This window comes from Lithobates pipiens, unplaced genomic scaffold (genome assembly GCF_037356315.1).
Source record: "Lithobates pipiens isolate NorthernLeopardFrog02 unplaced genomic scaffold, aLitPip1_a1.2 Scaffold_30, whole genome shotgun sequence".
In the NCBI taxonomy this organism is placed as follows: Eukaryota; Metazoa; Chordata; class Amphibia; order Anura; family Ranidae; genus Lithobates; species Lithobates pipiens.
In genome coordinates, this window is record NW_027507791.1 from 19822747 (window position 1) to 19842247 (window position 19501).

The 19501-nt window shown below is 44.3% G+C and overlaps 1 protein-coding gene across 1 annotated transcript in view; it reads right to left on the reverse strand.

The window, feature by feature from the left end:
• Window positions 1-19501, reverse strand: part of EML5 (EMAP like 5) — a gene marked incomplete in the record, with an annotated part of 273075 nt that overhangs the window by 174606 nt on the left and 78968 nt on the right. Inside the window, 2 exon segments of the mRNA XM_077463736.1 lie at window positions 4163-4261; window positions 6237-6396. Of these exon segments, the coding sequence (XP_077319862.1) occupies window positions 4163-4261; window positions 6237-6396 (259 nt within the window).

Consider the following 19501-nt stretch of genomic DNA (forward strand, 5'->3'; position numbering starts at 1 on the left):
TGGCTGCATTCATTTTCATTTTTTTCCCTTCTGTTTTTATCTGCCAATCTGGCCAATAAGGCAATAGACGAGTCAGTTGAACGAGGAAAAAAAAAATGATCTTATTCCCCTATCCATACAGTTGAGGTGTAGAGGTGGAATCCTTCCACTGAGCAACTGTATTCTGACAGCGGAGGGAGACTTCGCCCACCTTCAGAGTACACTGATCAGCACTGCAGACTATAGCCTGCAGTGCTGATTGAGTGGGGAAAATCCCACAGGGTGGTTGTATAGAAGTCAATATAGATGTATAAGGCTGGGTTCCCACCTAAGACGGATCCGTCACACAGTAGGGGGTCCGGTGCGTCTTGGTTCACCATTTTAGGTCTGATTTCAGCTCGAATTTTGGGCTGAATTCAGACCCGAAATGGACCAAAAAAGGCACACGTTTTTCCTGCAAAAACTCACCGGACCTGCTGCGGAGGTATGTGAACCGGCTCCATAGAAAGCCGGTCACATTCTCCTGCTATGGGAATTGGATGCGGCTGCATCCAATTCGCATAGGTGTGAACCTCTCCTTAGATTTAATTTAGAGAAACTAACGAACTGAAGCCAAATCCCAGCTCACATTTTATAAGAAGTAAGCCTAGGTTCACACCAGCTGCAGCCCGTCCGTACGGGGCACAGGGGCGCCGCTCCCTAATCCATGCACCCGGCCCCTAATCTACATGCAAAGGGGCCGGGCGTATGGATTCAAATGTAATTTTATTTTTAAGCAAATGATTAGAGCCAGAGGCTCTAATTGGCTTCAAAAAGGGTGGGCTCAGGGCGTACAGCACTGCACCCTGAGCCCACCCAGTTGTGAGGATTGTTGTAATATTTTATGTCACGCTGTATTTGCCCAAAGTTCAATTTATATTTTATATTGTGAAAGATGATGCTATGCTGAGTAAATAGACTAACATATCACGCTTTAAAATTGCACACGCAACAAATAAGAATGACAGGCCCTCTGGGGTTAAAGAGACCCCAGATCTCTCATTTACTTAAAAAAAAAAAAAAAAAAAAAAAAAAAAAAAGTAATTTTGTCTTTGAGGGGAAAAAATTAATAAAAAAAAAAAAAATCATCCCTTTAAGCCCGCGAGACATAAGTGATGTCAGGCGTCGCTCCAGTCCTCCAAGGGCATAGAGCCAAGTGGGGGCCATCTTGCCCTCAGTTGGCTTCCTGCCCAACCACTCATCGGACCAGATCGCTTCCAGGTTTACCGACGGCTCCAGTAAACCTGGAAGACCCCAGGAAGCAGCTTTTGATGCGTTTCTGCTGCCTTTTGCGTTTTTCCCCCCGCAAAACAACGAAACATCCTCCTAACAAAAAACTTCCTAATAACACAAAACGCATCAAAAACGCGTGTCCAAAAACACACAGCACGCCAGAAGAAAAAAAAGCGCATCAATCGCAGCACGCATAGGTGTGAACACAGCAAACTGTTTTTTTGGTTTTATTTGGGGGGGGGGGGGGGGGGGACAGCTTGTTCTTTAAAAAAAAAAAAAAAGAGACTTACTGGCTGGATCACAAATACAAAGAAAAAATACATAAAAAAACAAAACGAATGCAGCCATCACATCTAAGAATCGGTAAGCTGTGATTTAATGTATGTTCGCTTTTGCGTTTCATACCACTTTACATATACAATGGACGTTGTTTTTTAATGTATTTGTTTGGAAAATTGCTAACATATACCTGTTGATTAGAGATGAGCCTGGGTATGTTCAGATGATCTTCCAATGTTTTTTTTTTTTTTGTGATTCCTGTTAGGAATGAGCTCAGGTGTGTTTATAACTCGGTCACCGGGAAGCTGTCGCTGTACCTGGCCAATCCAAAAGCAGCTGAGGTATTTCCTGCCCTGTAGCTGTACATATACCCACCCCTTGTATACATGTGGCTACCAGGGCAAGGAAAGCTTTGGCCACTTATACAAGGCACAGAACAGATGACAGCTTTCTGGCAGGATCATTCAGATGGGTTCAGATTGAGAACTGAACATTCTTTAGCTCATTCCTACTTCCTGTGATAGGATGGCAACCTTAACAGCAGGGCTTCTAATTAGGGTTGCCACCTGTCCAGGATTCACCCGGACAGTCTGGGTTTTAGATCATGTGACCGGGTTTCGGGAAAACTGATACCCGGACACAATATTCAGACCGGACTGTGGCTCCCCAAGAAACCAAGATAATCACACAAATCTGTTGCCATCAGGGAGCTGCGGGTGGCTGTCTGGGGGCAGGTTCGGCATTACTCGAGGCAGGGCGATGATGTCAGCAAGATATCACATTCGGATCAAACTCACACAGGACCCTTTTTTGATCCACACCAGAATCGGATATCATGGGTGTTCACACTCATGGGATCCAATTCATCTCCAACCTGTCAGTTCGTAGTGCGATATGCGAGCTGAAATGGGGGTGTCATTAACATTGTATTGACAATCCCAGCAGTTCGCATATCACAGTGTGAATTGCCATGCGAGTCGGGTGCGATGCGGCAACTGCAATGGATTTGCAGGATTCCCGCATCACACAAGTGTGAACCGAGCCTGATACCCCTAACTAAAATCAAGTGGAACAATTGCCTTCAGAAGTCACCTAATTAGTAAATAGAGCCCACCTGTGTGTTATTTAATGTCAGTATAAATACAGCTGTTCTGTGAAGCCCTCAGAGGTTTTATAGAGAACCTTTGTGAACAAACAGAATCATGAAGACCAAGGAACACACCAGACAGGTCAGGGATAAAGTTGTGGAGAAGTTTAAAGCAGGGTTAGGTTATAAAAAAATATCCCAAGCTTTGAACATCTCAAAGAGCACTGCTCAATCCATCATCTGAAAATGGAAAGGATATGGCACAACTACAAACCTACCAAGACATGGCCGTCCACCTAAACTGACCGGCCGGGCAAGGAGAACATTCATCAGAGAAGCAGCCAAGAGGCCCATGGTAACTCTGGAGGAGCTGCAGAGAAGCTCAGGTGGGAGAATCTGTCCACAGGACAACTATTAGTCGTGCTCTCCACAAATCTGACCTTATGGAAGAGTGACAAGAAAAAGCCATTGGTGAAAGAAAGTCATAAGAAGTCCTGTTTGCAATTTGTGAGAAGCCATGTGGGGGACACAGCAAACATGTGGAAGAAGGTGCTCTGGTCAGATGTGACCAAAATAGAAATTTTTGGCCTAAAACAAAAATGCTATGTATGGCGGAAAACCAACACTGCACACAACCCTGAACACACCATCCCCACCGTGAAACATGGTGGTGGCAGCATCATGTGGTGGGGATGCTTTTCTTCAGCAGGGACAGGGAAACTGGTCAGAGATGATGGGAAGATGGATGGAGCCAAATACAGGGCAATCTTAGAAGAAAACCCGTTAGAGTCTGCAAAAGACTTGAGACTGGGGCGGAGGTTCACCTTCCAGCAGGACAACGACCCTAAACATACAGCCAGAGCTACAATGGAATGGTTTAGATCAAAGCATATTCATGTGTTAGAATGGCCCAGTCACAGTCCAGACCTAAATCACATTGAGAATCTGTGGCAAGACTTGAAAATTGCTGTTCACAGAAGCTCTCCATCCAATCTGACAGAGCTTGAGATATTTTGCAAAGAAGAATGAGCAAAAATGTCCCTCTCTAGATGTGCAAAGCTGGTAGAGACATCCCCAAAAAGACTTGAAGCTGTAATTGCAGTGAAAGGTGGTTCTACAAAGTATTGACTCAGTGGGGCGCCATACAAATGTACCCCACACTTTTCACATATTTATTTGTAAGAAATGTTGAAAACCATTTATCATTTTCCTTCCACTTCACAATTATGTGCCACTTTGTATTGGTCTATCACATAAAATCCCAATAAAATACATTTACTTTTTTTTGTTGTAACATGGCAAAATGTGGAAAATGTCAAGGGGTATGAATACTTTTTCAAGGCACTGTAAATTGCAGCCAACTTACAGAGAAAATTAGCGGCAGAAATAGGAGAACTCCATAATGCAGTTCAGACACTGAGTGCTCTTTGAGAGTGTGACACAAGCAGTATACCTGAGAGGCACATGTGACTCCCAAGCCACTGATCAGAGGACTGCTCTAGAATATCCTACCCATCATAGTATGTAGATAATGAACACACGTACCCTGTCTGTGTGACCCGGGGCCATAGACAGCAGCTTCCCTTTCCTCCAGTCCCAAACGCAGATCGTGTTCTTGGAGTCAAGACCCACAGACACCAGGCGCTGAGGTCCAGACACAGATCCAGGGCAGCGGGAGAGAAGAGAACACCAATGAGAAGAGACAATACATTGCAAGCTTGTCGCATTTAATGACTAACAGGCTGAAATGTTTAACTTTTTCGGATGAAGTGACAATTGACGATGGATCCCATGACAAATCACCAGCGACAGCTGACATCACATGAACCCTCCTGTCCTATAAAGTGGAATGTAAATGGTTTCTGCTCAGTTTTATTAAAAACAGTTATGTTTTTTTTTTTTTTAGAAGTCCTGTCTTGTCTTGCTGAGGATTTGGTATGCTGAGGAACGGCTGATCACCGAAACCACCATAGACCACATTGCTGCACCACAGCCGCCATCAGCTAATACCATAATAACCAACATCAGCCCACTAAGGGGGGGGGGGGGGGGGTTGGTGGAGATTTTATTTAGAATCAGCTTTCTGCCATAATGGGAGCCCACACATCGGGTGCAGCTCTAGCAATAGGCGGGTCAGGCGGCTGCCTAGGGTGTCAGGGTGGAGGAGGGTGGCAAAATCTGGATACCCAGCCACTTGCTGGAGATTCAGATTTTTCAAATACCTGCAAGGCTGGCCGGCGTCACCTTCCATAAGGCACCATAATTGTGTGTGTGGGGGGGGGGGGTAAAATGCGCTTGTGAAGACATCCCCGCACTCTGTGCAGAAACAATTTGCCATCTCCACCCCCATTTTGTCAGCCGGCTTTCTCCGGGACCACTCTGTCCCCAGCCTACAGTGCCACCCTTTGCAGCGGCAACAAGAAGAGGAGGTGCGGGGGGGGGGGGATACAGTGGGGAACAGAGGTGTGGGAGGCATATAATGGGAAACAAAAGGTGTGGGGGGATACAGTGGGGAACAGAGGTGCGAGGGGGGGTACAGTGGGGGGGATACAGTGGGGAATAGAGGTGCGGGGAGGATACAGTGGGGAATAGAGGTGCGGGGGGGGATATAGTGGGGAACAGAGGTGTGGGAAGGGTTCAAAGGGGAACAGAGGTGTGGGAGGGATACAATAGGCAACAGAGGTGTGGGAGGGATATAGTGGGGAACAGAGGTGCGTGGGGGATACAGTGGGGAACAGAGGTGCGGCGGGGATACAGTGGGGAACAGAGGTGCGGGGGGATTCAGTGGGGAACAGAGGTGTGGGAGGGATACAATGGGGAATAGAGGTGTGGGGGGGATACAGTGAGGGAACAGACTGAGGTGCGGGGGGGATACAGTGGGAACAGAGGTGCGGGGGGGATACAGTGGGGAACAGAGGTGTGGAGGGGGGGGATACAGTGTGGAACAGAGGTGTGGAGGGGGGGGGGTGATACAGTGGGGAACAGGCATTTAGGGTGGTACAGTGACAAAAAGGTGTGCAGGGGACTAGAGTGATGAAGCAATTTGGGTGATCTGAGGTGTGAAAAAACAGGCGTTGGGGTGATTTGAGGTGTGGTGGTTCAAGTTCACCTTTGTAAAAAAATAAAATAAATGCAGATCTTTCTGCAGGTAAAAAAATGTGCATTTATTATTATTTTTACTAGGAGACTATAAAGCATTATTAGTGTATCTTTCTGCTTGTACGGACAGGCAGTTACACAGTCAGCCTGTCCATATACTACCCAAGCCTGTCTATATACCTGAGGACCATGGCTGCCATGAGGAAGCGAGTCGGTGCCACCGCCATTTGTCTTTAGGCTGGGTCCAGAGGCACAGGTGCGGGCCTGTGGACCACGGCTGAAGAAATAAGTGGAGAGGCGCTGCAAAAAATCTCCACCACCTCCATCGTATACACGGACGGGACAAAGGGGGTGGAGCAGAAAAATTTGTTTTCTCCTAGGGTGTCAAAAATCCTTGCACCAGCCCGGGCCAACATTGTCAGTGCCAAATTAATGCCTTTCAGCTGTTTTTATTTAAAAAAACGAGGCAGGAGATACATTCATGTTAAATTTTTAGGACATTATGGACAAAAACGCATACCTGCCCATCCATGTCAAATGCCAGACAGGCGATACCATGCGTGTGGACATCTTTCAGTATAGAGACGGTCTGGACGGAGTATGAATCCCACACACAGATGTATGGCTCCTTCCCAACTTGCCCCGTAGCCACCAGCAGACGTTCAGGGTGCAGTGCCAAGCTAGGACGGCAAAGAAAAGAAAAATTAATTAACACGATTAATGCGGAACATCAGCTTGCCCTGTATTGTTTTTAAATAATGCAAATGGAGACTCTCCAAAATAGCTTGCTCTGAGCTTTAATCCATCTCTCTGATTATACCACTGCCGGGATATCACATCCGACCTCCATAGAGTAAAACACACTCTGCTCCTGGCCTTCCCTCTACCTTTCCGATTACCACCGGGATATCACACCCTCCAACTTGACCCTCCCTAAAGGTAGAACATTTCTTCTTATGACCTTCTCTCTACCTTTCTGATTACACCCACCACAAGCATACCACAGCTCCAACATGACCCTCCGTAAGGTAGAAGAAACTCTACTCCTGGCTTTTCCTCTACCTTTCTGACTGCATGTCCACTGAATATCACACCTCCAACATGACCCTCCATAAGGTAGAAAAAGTTTCTTCTCAACTTTTCCAATTACACCCACCACTGAGAACTCACACCCTTCAAAAGGCCCTCCATACTCTTTTTCCTGACTTTCTTCCCACCTTGTCTCTACCTTTCTAATTACAAACACCACTGGGATAGAATACCCTCCAACATGACCCTTCATCCGGTGGAACATACTCTCCTCTTTACCTTTCTATTGACACCCACCACTGAAAAGTCTCACTCTTCAACATGGCCTTCCAAAAAGGTAGAAAATGTATTTTCTCCTGACCTTCTTGCTACCTTTCTGATTGCACCCACCTTCCAAATATATCACAGTTGACATCACCCTGCATAAAGGTAGAATATACTCTGGTCCTGGCCTTCTCTTTACCTTTCTGATTACATGACCACTGGGATATCATATCTCCGACATGACTCTCCATAAGGTAGAAAAAGTTTTTCTTGACCTTTTCTCAACCTTTTTGATTACACCCACCACTGAGATATCACATCCTCAAAGATGCTTCATAAGGTAGGAAATACTCTTCTCCTGACCTTCTCTTTACCTTTAAAATTACAAACACCGCCAGGATACACCCACCAATATGACCCTTCATCAGGTGAAAAACAATCTCCTCTTTACTTTTTTGATTACACCCACCAACTGGAAAGTCGCACCCTTCAACCCTTCAAAACCCTTCAACCCTTCCAAAAAAAACCTTCAACCCTTCCAAAAAAAGCAGAAAATTCTCATCTCCTGACCTTGCTACCTCTCCGATTACACTGACCACCAGGATATCACACCTCCTTTCCCCTCACTTTTTCAACACAACCACTACTGGGATATCACAATAACACAGCTTCAACAAGATCCAACATAAGGTAGAAAATACTCTTCTCCTGACCTTCTCTCTACTTTTTTCTGCGTATAACCACTATTGGGATATCACAATATCACATCTCCAACATGACTCTCCATAAGGTGGAAAATATTCTTCTCCTGACCCCTCTAATATTCTGATTACACCCACTATAGGGATATCGCATCCCCCAACATGACCCACTATAAAGGTAAAAATACTTTTCTTCTGACCTTTTCTCTACCCTTTGGATTAAAATAACATAAGCTTAGTGGGTGAACTCTTCTGAAAGGTTTCAGGTAATTGTTATAAGAAGAGTAGACAGACATTTGGGGTGATTTTCTTTCAGCTTAATGGAGGGAGTTATGCATTTGCAAGGGTGGAAACATTACCATGTTACAGTATAATGCTAATGCCATTTGAGGATTGATACAGAAAACCAGAGACCCCTTTGTATTGCACTGTCCTCTCACACCTACTCCTGCACTGTCCGTATGGTCACCCTCCTAGGACCCAACTCAAGTAGACAGACAGATATGGCTCTATAGAAAGTATACATTGCTTTTCTCGAGAGAACAGATGACCAGACCAATTTATGCATCAACATTAACACAGCAGAGAAAAATGCACCTCCTTGTGTACCACTGGTGGCCTGTAGTATTCCAATGCTGCTTCGGATTTACATGTACTTTAAAGTTGAATTCCAGGTTTTTTTTTTTTTTTCTAACTTTTCTAGTTACACTGGTGCAACTTGGACATTTATATTCATATATACATATTCCATACCTGTAGAATATCTCTAGAAGCAAGGAATTACTGTAGCAGCCGCTGCTACTACTACAGTGCTTCTCTGCGTCTATTGGGTCCCGTTCTAAGCGACTGCCTTGTTACTTAGTGAACACAGGAGGTCACATACTCAGCATGGGCCCCATTCTTCATTTTATCAATGAATGTAAAGCATTCTTTAATTGCGTGAGGTGGAGAGGTGGTGATGTCACAGTTTCCCCCTCATCCAATCAGAAAATGCTTTGCATTCAACGAGAAAAATGCAAGACGTGGAAGCCACGCCGTAGCGAGTTAGAGCTGCCTTGGCGGCAAAACAGGGACCTACTCAATATTAGGTGGGTGGGCATTAGACATGTGCACTGACAAAAAATTTGTTCATTTTTCGTTTCATTGTTTTTTTTGCTTTTTTCGGAAATTCGGAAAATCTGAAATTCGAAAATCTGAAAAAAAAAAGAAAATCAGTAAAATTCTAAATAATAACCAACTACCGGTAATAATAGCTATTAAATTATAGGTATTGGAATTTCCTTTCAAATTTGGCTGTTTGTCAATGTAACGAATACAAATTTATCTGAAGTTATGTATTATGCGAAATAACGAATGTAAACAAATGGAACGGAACAAATTAATAATAAATACTAATAAGAAAACGGTTTTATTATTATTATTATTATTAGATCATTACGTTCCATACGTTTAGACACGGTATTCGTTATTTCAGATAATTACAATACCTATAATTTAATATTTATTATTAGTTATTTCAGATTTTCGGGTTTTTGAATGTTCAGATTTTCATTCTTTTGAATGTTTCGATTTTCATTATTATTTTTGGGTTTTCAAATTTCCAAATTTTGAATTTCGGAACAATTTTCCAATTTCCGAATTTCCAATTTTGGAGATGTCAAAATCCGGAAATTCAGAAATTGAAAAATTCAAAAATGAACGAATTTGTCAAAATTAGTTAAAAAATGTGTAGCACCGGTACGCCTGATGAGTACGCACTATGCATGCAAATTTAATTTTTATGTTTTTTTTATGATTATGCTTTGGCATCAGTTTGGCTAGGATGTATCAAGCTTTTGCCTGGTCATAGGTGGGGTTTGCACCTGCGAGAGGCATCAGAACGCAGTCTGGTTGGACGCATTGGGTACCAATCTCTCTCTCGGAGCCAATCAGTGGGCACTTTTGTCTCACTGTGTATTATGGGAGAGGGTACTTAAGGGGCTGAAGTCACGTGGTTCTGGGTTCCTGTCCAGAAGTTGTTGCTGACTCCATGGTCCTGGTCCTCCCGACCAGCCCCCAGAGGCACTCATGGCTGGGGTGTGGATCCATCCGTTTCCGGGCCTCGGGACTGGCTAGTCTGATGCACAGTAACTGGAAGGAGGATTCTAAGGTGTTCCGGTGCCGTCTCGGGTTTTGAGAGGCCCAGCAACTCTACATGCAACCAGGGGAGGACTCTTCAGTAAGAGAGCCACGCACGAGGCTGGCTGCTCGGCAAGAGCCTGGAAGCTGAGCTGTTAAGGACACTAATTGAATCCACATTTCTTACGGTATCGCTGGAACGGCTGTAAGATACTGGTACCTCTATTGTATCCTTCCTGTGAGCATCTAAGTTTTCAACCAAGTCTGTGGCAGAGAATTTGCTAAGCTAAAATTACTTGTTGGCTGCTAGTATCCATAAACAAGGATTTATCCAACAGTTGCGAGTGGCTATTCCCTGGATTACATAGAGAGAGACTTTTATTGAAGTCAGCAGTTCCAAAGTACCTGAGCTATACTTCATCCTTATATCCTCTATTCCCAACTGAGAGACTGAGTTTTGTTCCACTCTTTTAAGCAAATAAAAACCCTAAAAAGCAATTCAAGTGTGGTTTTTGCAGTTACTGGGCTATCAACCCTGGGAACCCCTAGACAAGAACGATGAGTTACGAGCTGGAGGAGGTAATCGGTAAGCCCAGAAAAATTTCAGCCACCCCTTTGTTGTGGAAATTTTAGATGTATTTATTATATGTATTGTCATAAGAGTCCTCCTGTGTTCATTCTCCCCCAGCCCGCTCTTTTAGAGCTGACTGGGGCAGACTGACGATGGTTGAGATCCGTTAGGTAGTGGATAATATCTTGGGGTTGGAAAGAAAGGTGTTTGCGGAGTGGGGGTATGTCCACCAGCAAAAGGGCCCCTGTACATTGTACAGACGATCGTCTGGGGACATATGCGTTCTCTGTAGGCATTGGCTGTGTGCGGATGTGTGCACATCGTCTCTCCTGTGTCTGATCAGCACATGGAGATAGGCGGTGCACATCTGTAGATGGCTTTCCATTCACAAGAGATGAAGGATTATCCAAGTATACATTGTTCTCTGGAACAATGTATATATATATATATATATATATATATATATATATATATATATATATATATATATATATATATATATATATATATTTTTTTTTTTTTTAAGGATTTCTATCAATGGAATTATAATCATCGTTCATTGGTTTTGTATGGTTTCCATCATTGAAAGCACTATGGTCTGTGTGCCAAGCTGACTAAAAGGGGGCGTGTGCATTTCCTCTTGTGAATGCCCTCCCCTTTAATGTATGTCATTTCCTGTGATGTCATTTTCTGTAGTAAGGAAGTCCAGCCTGTTGGGGGCAGGACTTCCTGTTTGTCATTCTTTGAGAGATAATAAAAGGCGATGTTGAGCCCCCAGAGGGGGGGGTAGAAGCATGGAACTGAGAACGTAGAAGGATGGTTGAGTCTGTTCATTGGGATGAATGTGTTGGAAGGTAACCTGAAAGCATTATATCATTAAGACGGAAATGGGTGCTTATTGGAAGCACAAAGTAGGTAGTGGGCTGTGTGCATAGCATAGCAGCCAAATTGCTACCACACCTTCGGGGGTCAGTGCTACAAACGGATTCGGAACTAAACGAATTGCACATGTCTAGTGGGCATAACATTATGGATTGGTGTATATCAGGCATATTCAAAGTCCTATCTAAATCTAAACCAGCCTCTCTCAACCAGTGTGCTGAGGGCTGTCAGATGAGCCCGATCCCCTGCCGAAGTGTACATCGGCACTGTGAGAAGCTCCGCCAGCCTCAAAAGTGAAAGTAAAGTGCAGGGGAGTGTGCGCTGTGCTCTCTGCTTCCCCCTACAGTGCAGTACCCGGCATGTGTCTGTATATAATGTCTGTATGTATGTGTATGCGTGTGTCTGTATGTATGTGTATGTGTGTGCATGTATGTGTGTGCATGTATGTGTGTGCATGTATGTGTGTGCATGTCTGTATGTATGTGTATGCATGTGTCTGTATATATGTGTATGCATGTGTGTGCATGTGTCTGTATGTATGTGTATGCATGTGTGTGCATGTGTCTGTATGTATGTGTATGCATGTGTGTGCATGTGTCTGTATGTATGTATGCATGTCTGTGTCTGTATGTGAGTGTGCATGTGTCTGTATGTGTGTATGTTACTTTTAATCCGGACCCCCCCCCCCCCCATTCTTGTACCATCAGAACTGCTTTTGTAGGGCTTGTGTGTGATAGCAGCCAGGACTGCTGCTCCACTGAAAAGCAATTCATGCACAGATCACTTTTCAGAGGCATTTGAAAGGTGGTAAAGAGGCATTATGTTGCCTCCTCACCACCTGTTTTAAGCCCGTAAATGCAGAATCACTATACCGCCACTGTGCAATCCACACAGTTGCGGGGTAGTTGCAGTGCAGACCCATTCATCCTGGTTATACCTCCAGCTGCAGCATGTGTACACCCCCAGCTGCTCCCTTTGCAGCTAAAGGGGGAGAAGTTGGGGGTGGTAAAAACAGCTTAACCATGTGGTTTTACTGCCCCTCCAACCTGACATGTGAACAAGCCCTTGGTTCACATCTGTGGCTGCATGCTGTGTGTAGGGCAGCCCATTAATTTCAATGGGTTACCCTACCCACAAAAATGCAGGGAAAGAAGTCCCCAAGCTTTTTTTTTTTTCTTTTCAATTGCACTGCACCAAAAGTACCCCATGTTTTCCAATGTGTGGGGTACCATTAGGAATTAACGGTATCTCTAAAGAACAGAGCATTCGTCTGTGTGTCGGGAACGAGCGCGACAAAGGCAAGAGAATTCTTGTTGAGCAGTGTATTAGTGCTCGAACGAACACACTTAGACCGAATTTTAATGGTTCAAAGAATGACAAGCAAAATGGTTGTCCCTCACGCATGTTCACTTCATCAAATCTGGCCCTCTTTGAAAAAAGTTTGGACACCCCTGGACTGTATATAAGATACAGCATATATCGGTTTCTCTCTGGGGATCCTTCGAGGAATTGAAAGATTAGGTGTAATGCCGCATACACACGATCGGAATTTTGGTCGGAAAAAGCTCTGATTTTTTTCAATGGGATTTCGCTCAAGCTGTCTTGCATACACACGGTCACACCAAATTCCGACCGTCAAGAACGCGGTGACAAACAAAACGTACGAAGGGACTAGAAAAAGGAAGATCAATAGCCAGTAGCCAATAGCTTCTGTCCCGTAGTTGAACTTGAGCATGCGTGAGTTTTTGCGCGTATTGCATACACACAAACGCATTTCCGGATAGGAACTTTTTCCGACCGAAAAATTGAGAACATGCTCTCAATCTTTTGCTGATCGAAAGTCTGATGGAGCATACACACGGTCACATTTTCCGGCCAAAAGCTCTCATCGGTCTTTTGCTGGCTGGTTTTCCGATCGTGTGTACGCGGCATATGAATGAGAAAACAGTAATGATGCAGAAGAAGGGAAAAAAAATTCTCAGAATCCAGACGACAGACAGAGATATCTGCTCTTACTCATCATTCATTATTATTAGGACACCACATCAGGCAGGACACTTCACAAAGACACAGAGAGTGCATCATGAATTATAACTCCATGCTAACATTAATATTTTGTCTATCTCAAAAAATTCAGCACATCACTACAGGCTGTGCAAAATCCCCGGAGTATCTGGATTCTGGTTATCAAGGACATGATGAGACACTGGAAATGCAGTTTGAGGGTGCGTTTGTGCTGAAGAATTTACAAGGAACTGATCAGGAGGGGAATATCAAATTTAGAACAAGCTAGAAGACTTCGCCAATACCCAATATGTTTGGACTGTAAGCCCGCCTTTGTCAAGCAGGGTGCCTTCAGGGTTCTTCAGAAATGCCTTGGCAAAATACCTAAAAATTGCCCAAAAATTGTATACAAGACGGTGGTGGGTGGATGAAACCTGCCTATTAGATACAAAAAGCCACAGATTTCCATTGTGCACCATTACAGCCTATCAGCTGCCGATGTCCTAACAGCCAATGGCATCATCGTTTAATAGGTAGGATGTCGGGTGCCTGTCCAGCATCCTTGTTTGCCCTTCCCATGCTCCGCTCCATCAGCACTGTGGTTACATTAACTGAGCAAGGGAGAGAAACTGAGGGAGAAGAGAAACACTGGAATACTAGTCAGTACCAGTGTGAAAAGGTGTATTTGTTCTATGTATGTGGATGTTGTAGTATTATGTAAAACTATTAACCACATCGCGCAAATCGCTGTACCCCTACGTCGGTACTTTGACGCTAAATACCGCTGTAATGGCAGTAGCTAGCTACCATAACCCTGGTATTTTCAGGAATGGCTTGCGTTTTCCTTTGAGATAAAAGTGGTCTCTGCGGCGGATTCGCCGCAAGATCACTTTTATCAGTGGCAGGAGAGGTGACCACCCCGCTCCTGCTGCGTTCCAGTCGTCTTGGAGCGGTCGGTAGCAGCGGAGACTATAGCATCCGCTCCCCTCACCTCCTGGATGCCGAGTGAGGGGAAGATGGCCCCCCCCCCCGCTCGGCTCCATAGCATTGGAGGGCGGCAGTGACGACAAATGTCACTTACGCCCATAGCTCTTAAAGGAGATTTATTTATTTTTTTCCTTTCAAATTATTTTTTATTTTTTTTGTATTTTAGGCTGGGTTCACACCGCTGCGGGGGGAGAACCGGATGTGATTCGCACAGCAAATCACATCCGATCTCCGTAGCACTGCGAGTTCAGCCATACAGATAGTATGGCTGAACTCGCAGCTGTCCCGCAGCAAACTCGCACAGGACCCTTTTTTGGGTCCCCAACGGAATCGGATCGCATGGGGGTTCACACCATGCGATCCGATTCCTGTGCGAGTCGGCAGATCGCACTGCGATATGCCGACGGATCTGGGGGTGTCATTAACATAACATTGACACCCCCAGCCGTCCGCATAGGGCAGTGTGAACTGCCGGCGGGAGGTGAGCGATGCGGGAAAACGCCGCGGATTCGCGGCGTTCCCGCATCGCAATAGTGTGAACCTAGCCTTAGTGTTAATATGAGATCTGAGGTCTTTTTGACCCCAGATCTCATTTAAGTGGTCCATGCTTTTTTCTATTATAAGGGATGTTTACATTCCTTATAACAGGAATAAAAGTGTAAACAGACAGTGTAAACAAAAATAAAAATAAAAAGTAAAATAAATAAGAAAAAAAAAATTGAAAGCGCCTCGTCCCAACAAGCTTGCGCGCAGAAGCGAAAGCATACGCGAGTAGCGTCCGCATATGAAAATGGTTTTCAAACCACACATGTGAGGTATCATCACGATCGTTAGAGCAAGAGCAATAAATCTGGCCTCAGACCTCCTCTGTAACTCAAAACTGGTAAACTGTAGAAAATATTAAACGTCGCCTATGGAGATTTTCAAGGGTAAAAATTTGTTGTCATTCCACGAGCGGGCACAATTTTGAAGCGTGACATGTTGGGTATCAATTTACTTGGCGTAACATTATCTTTCACAATATGAAAATTAAATTGGGCTAATTTTACTGTTATCTTATTTTTTCATTCAAAAGTGTGTATTTTTTCCCCCAAAAAAATGCGCTTGTAAGACCACTGAGCAAATACAGTGTGACAGAAAGTATTGTGACCACCATTTTATTCTCTAGGGTGTTATATATATATATATATATATATATACATACACACACACACACACACACACACACACACACACACACACACACACACACACACACACACACACACACACACACACTGTTTGGGAGTTCTAAATAATTTTCTAGCAAGACAAAAAGATTTTAATTTGTAAACACAGAGTCTGAAAAATAGGCCTGGTCCTTAAGTGGTTAAAGTGGTTCTAAAGGCAGAAGATTTTTATATTGTTTTATATCTTATTGCAGTCTATTCATTAAGATAAAAAAAAAAAAAAAAAAAAAAGCTTCTGTGGGCAGCAGTCCCTCAGCCTCCCTAATATTACCTGAGCCCCATCTCTTTCCAGCAATGTTGCACAAGAGCCTCAGCTGTCTGGGACTCCCCCCTCCTCATTGACTGAGACAGAACCAATGGGGAGAGAGAGAGGGCGTGGCTCCATGTCTGAATGAACACACAGAGCAGCAGCTCGACTCGGCAGAAGGGAGGGGCCCGGAGTTTCGGCAAGGGATCAGAGAAGAGGAGGATCTGGGCTGCTCTGTGCAAAATCATTACACAGAGCAGACAAGTATAACATGTTTGTTATTTTTAAACAAAAATAACAAGACTTTAATATCACTTATTTTTTTACATTTTAGAATGAGGTGCCCCAAGATTGTGGATAAATTTAAAGGTTGCCTTGACTGAAAAAAGGTTGAGCAACACTGCTGTAAGCCATGCTGCTGAAAATGTTAAAAGGCAGCACAATGTAACATATGTAACATGTATTGCATGTTGGACTTGTCCAGCAGCTTAAAGGTTCTGCATTCCGGTATATGAAATAGTACATACAAACAGCACTTGTGTACTAAAGGATAGTGGATAGGCACAGAATTTAGATATTCTTCTCATTCACAAGTCCAATTCACATGATGTCATGAAATAATTTGTGGCCTTGCAGCTCTCTTCAGACCCAGGAAAGCTTGAAACTGTACATAAATAAATCACAAAAAGAGAAAGTGTACCAGGTTCATGCATCACTTGGTCTGGACTTTTTAAAGTCCTTATCTGGACAAGCAGGTTAGCTCTGAGGTTTGTCCCTTGAAACGCGTCAGTAGCAGCAGTTTACTGCACTCTGAAGTGAAGACAGGGTTATCACCCCTGTATAGATTTTTGCCACCTGTGTCCTATTAGGGAGATTTCTCTTTACTTCCTGTCTTATAGCTAAAATAGAAAGTGAGAGGAAATCCTTCCAAAGCGAGGGAATCCCTGGTTGTCACTAGAATGTTTGGTCCAAACCTAGGTTTTGCATGTCCAGCCCCCCTATTCGGTGGGACCTGCTAATTCTATGTAAATTAAGCATTTCTTCCACTTCTATATATGAGCAGCTTGCCACGGTCACTGGTTCCAAAAGAGGTGGTGGGGACATCATAGAAACTGCTGAAAACCGGGCATCTCCACCATATGTGTAAAGTAGTGGGGATAGCAGGGATTTCATTGCCCAAATATAGCCAATACATGTCACCAATATACATGCTGATTTACTTAGAGCATGATGGGTCACCCCTTCCCTTACATAGTGGATGACAGCTCACCCCCTTCCCTTACATAGCAGATGACAGCTCAGCTCTTCCCTTATATAGCGGGTGACAGCTCACCCCCTTCCCTAACATAGCGGATGACAGCTCACCCCTTCCCTTACATAGTGGATAACAGCTCACCCCTTCCCTTACTTAGCAGATGACAGCTCACCTCTTCCCTTATATAGCGGATGACAGCTCACCCCTATTCCCTTACATAGCGGATGACAGCTCACCCCCTTCCCTAACATTGCAGATGACAGCTCACCCCTTCCCTTACATAGCGGATGACAGCTCACCCCTTCCCTTACATAGCGGATGACAGCTCACCCCCTTCCCTAACTTCGCGGATGATAGCTCACCCCCTTCCCTTACAAAACGGATGACAGCTCACCCCCTTCCCTTACATAGCGGATGACAGCTCACCCCTTTCCTTACATAACGGATGACAGCTCATCCCTTCCCTTACATAGCGGATGACAGCTCACCCCTTCCCTTACATAGCGGATGACAGCTCACCTCTTCCCTTACATAGCTTTTACACATGGGCATACTGTATTTAAATACTCCCATCTACACTAGATCCAGCATAAAAAATGCCAGTTTTGGTATGTAATCGCATGCCTTTATGGGTAACCATATATATTTTCTAATGCATAAACTCATTCTATTGGCTAGAAAAATTTATGTATTCTATCAGAATTAAATGTACATACATACACACACATACATGCATTTATACACATTTATCCATATAGGTGTGTAAATTATGCCAGTAAGCTTCTATCCGAATGCAGGTTTGGGGCTCTTTTTATGCCCCTAAATGCTGCTCTAAATTGTGACTCTTTATGTACAGTATGTATTGATGACCATTTACATTGAATGCGGCTTTGAAATTGTGCGACTTCATCTGAAATTGCATGATTTCAAAGCCACGTCAGTGCGACTTCCGGTGCAACTTGGAAGACATCTGAGCGGCTTCATGCACAGATGTCTATGCAAGTCGCACCTGAAATCGAAGTGCAGGAAGTACCATTTCAAATCAGTGCAGCACCGATTTAAACGATTGCCGGCAATAGGCTGTGACTTGACCTGTCAATGTGAACAGGGCCTAAATGCCCCAATGTGCATGGACACATGGGCTGATACAGAGCTGCATTCAGAATCATAGGAAATTGAAAGGACCTTGTTTACTTGTTTGGCTATTATTGCCCTCCCCGTTGAAAAGCCATCCTAAGTGGATTGCTTTTCAAAAGGTATTAGACAAGCAGCAAGAAGGCGTTATGTCCCCTCCCCACTGCCTGTTTTAACTCTCAAAATAATGAATCACCAAATCATAAGCGCATGCAAGGAGGCAAGCTGCAGTGCGGCTCTGTTCACTTGAACACGCAATCTAATTTTTGCTGCAGCCTGCGTGCATCCCTAAGCAGATGCATTTCTGTGTTTAGGTGAGCAGTTGAGGGGGTAGTAAAACCACAGCTCAACCACCTGCTTTTACCGCCACCCTTCTGACTGTGTGAATGAACCCTTAAGCTACATTCACACCAGTGATTAAGGACGGTGCGAATTGCAGCGGCAGTTCCTGATGCAGCTCTCAGTGGCTCTCAGTAGATAGGTGTGGCCGCTGGCCCCCCATTCACTGTACTACAAGGTCACTGGTGGCCGCATCTGTTTTTGGCTTTCTGCACAGCCAGCGATTACCTGCGGTGATGAAGGCTGGATGCCGCCATCACTGCAGGGCTGACGGCCATACTTAGCCACTGAGAACCGCAGAAGATTCCTGCTTCTACAATTCACAACAGACCTAATCGTTGGTATAATTGTGTCCTTAAAGTGTCACTTTTTTTTCTAACCATGTGCACATGACCGTTTTTTTGTTTTTTTTCCCCTCAATGCAGCACAAAAAGGGAGCCAATTAAAGTCTGCTAAATAAAATCGAACAATATCAAAATTAGATGTAACTTGTATTTGTTAGTATCTGTGACAGATGACCAGGGCTGGACTGGGACAAAAATTAGGCCCCGGACTTCATCCAGATCGGCCCACTTTAATTTTGCAAACATGCACAAAAACAGTATATAAAACTATAAACAATTGTGCAAAAAAAACATAAGTAAAAATCAGTGCCCATTAATGCAGCCTGATCAGTGCCCATCAGCACAGCCTCACCAGTGCCCATTTATGCAGCCTCACTAGTGCCCATTTATGCAGCCTGATCAGTGCCCATCAACGCAGCCACACCAGTGCCAATTAATGTAGCCTCACCAGTGCCCATTATTGCAGCCAGATCAGTGCCCATCAATGTTAGTCCCCCCAGTGTACTGATATAGCACAGGCCCGCCTTCAACTGTGTAGTGCGCTGCTGCGGATTAATCTGCCGAAAGCAGAAAGTGATGAAATAGTCCGCTTTCTGGCCCCCACAGAACACAGGGGGCTGGAGATGGTTTTTTTTTCTAAACAGCTGTGCACAGCGGGAGATTAGCTTATTGGTGGACAGG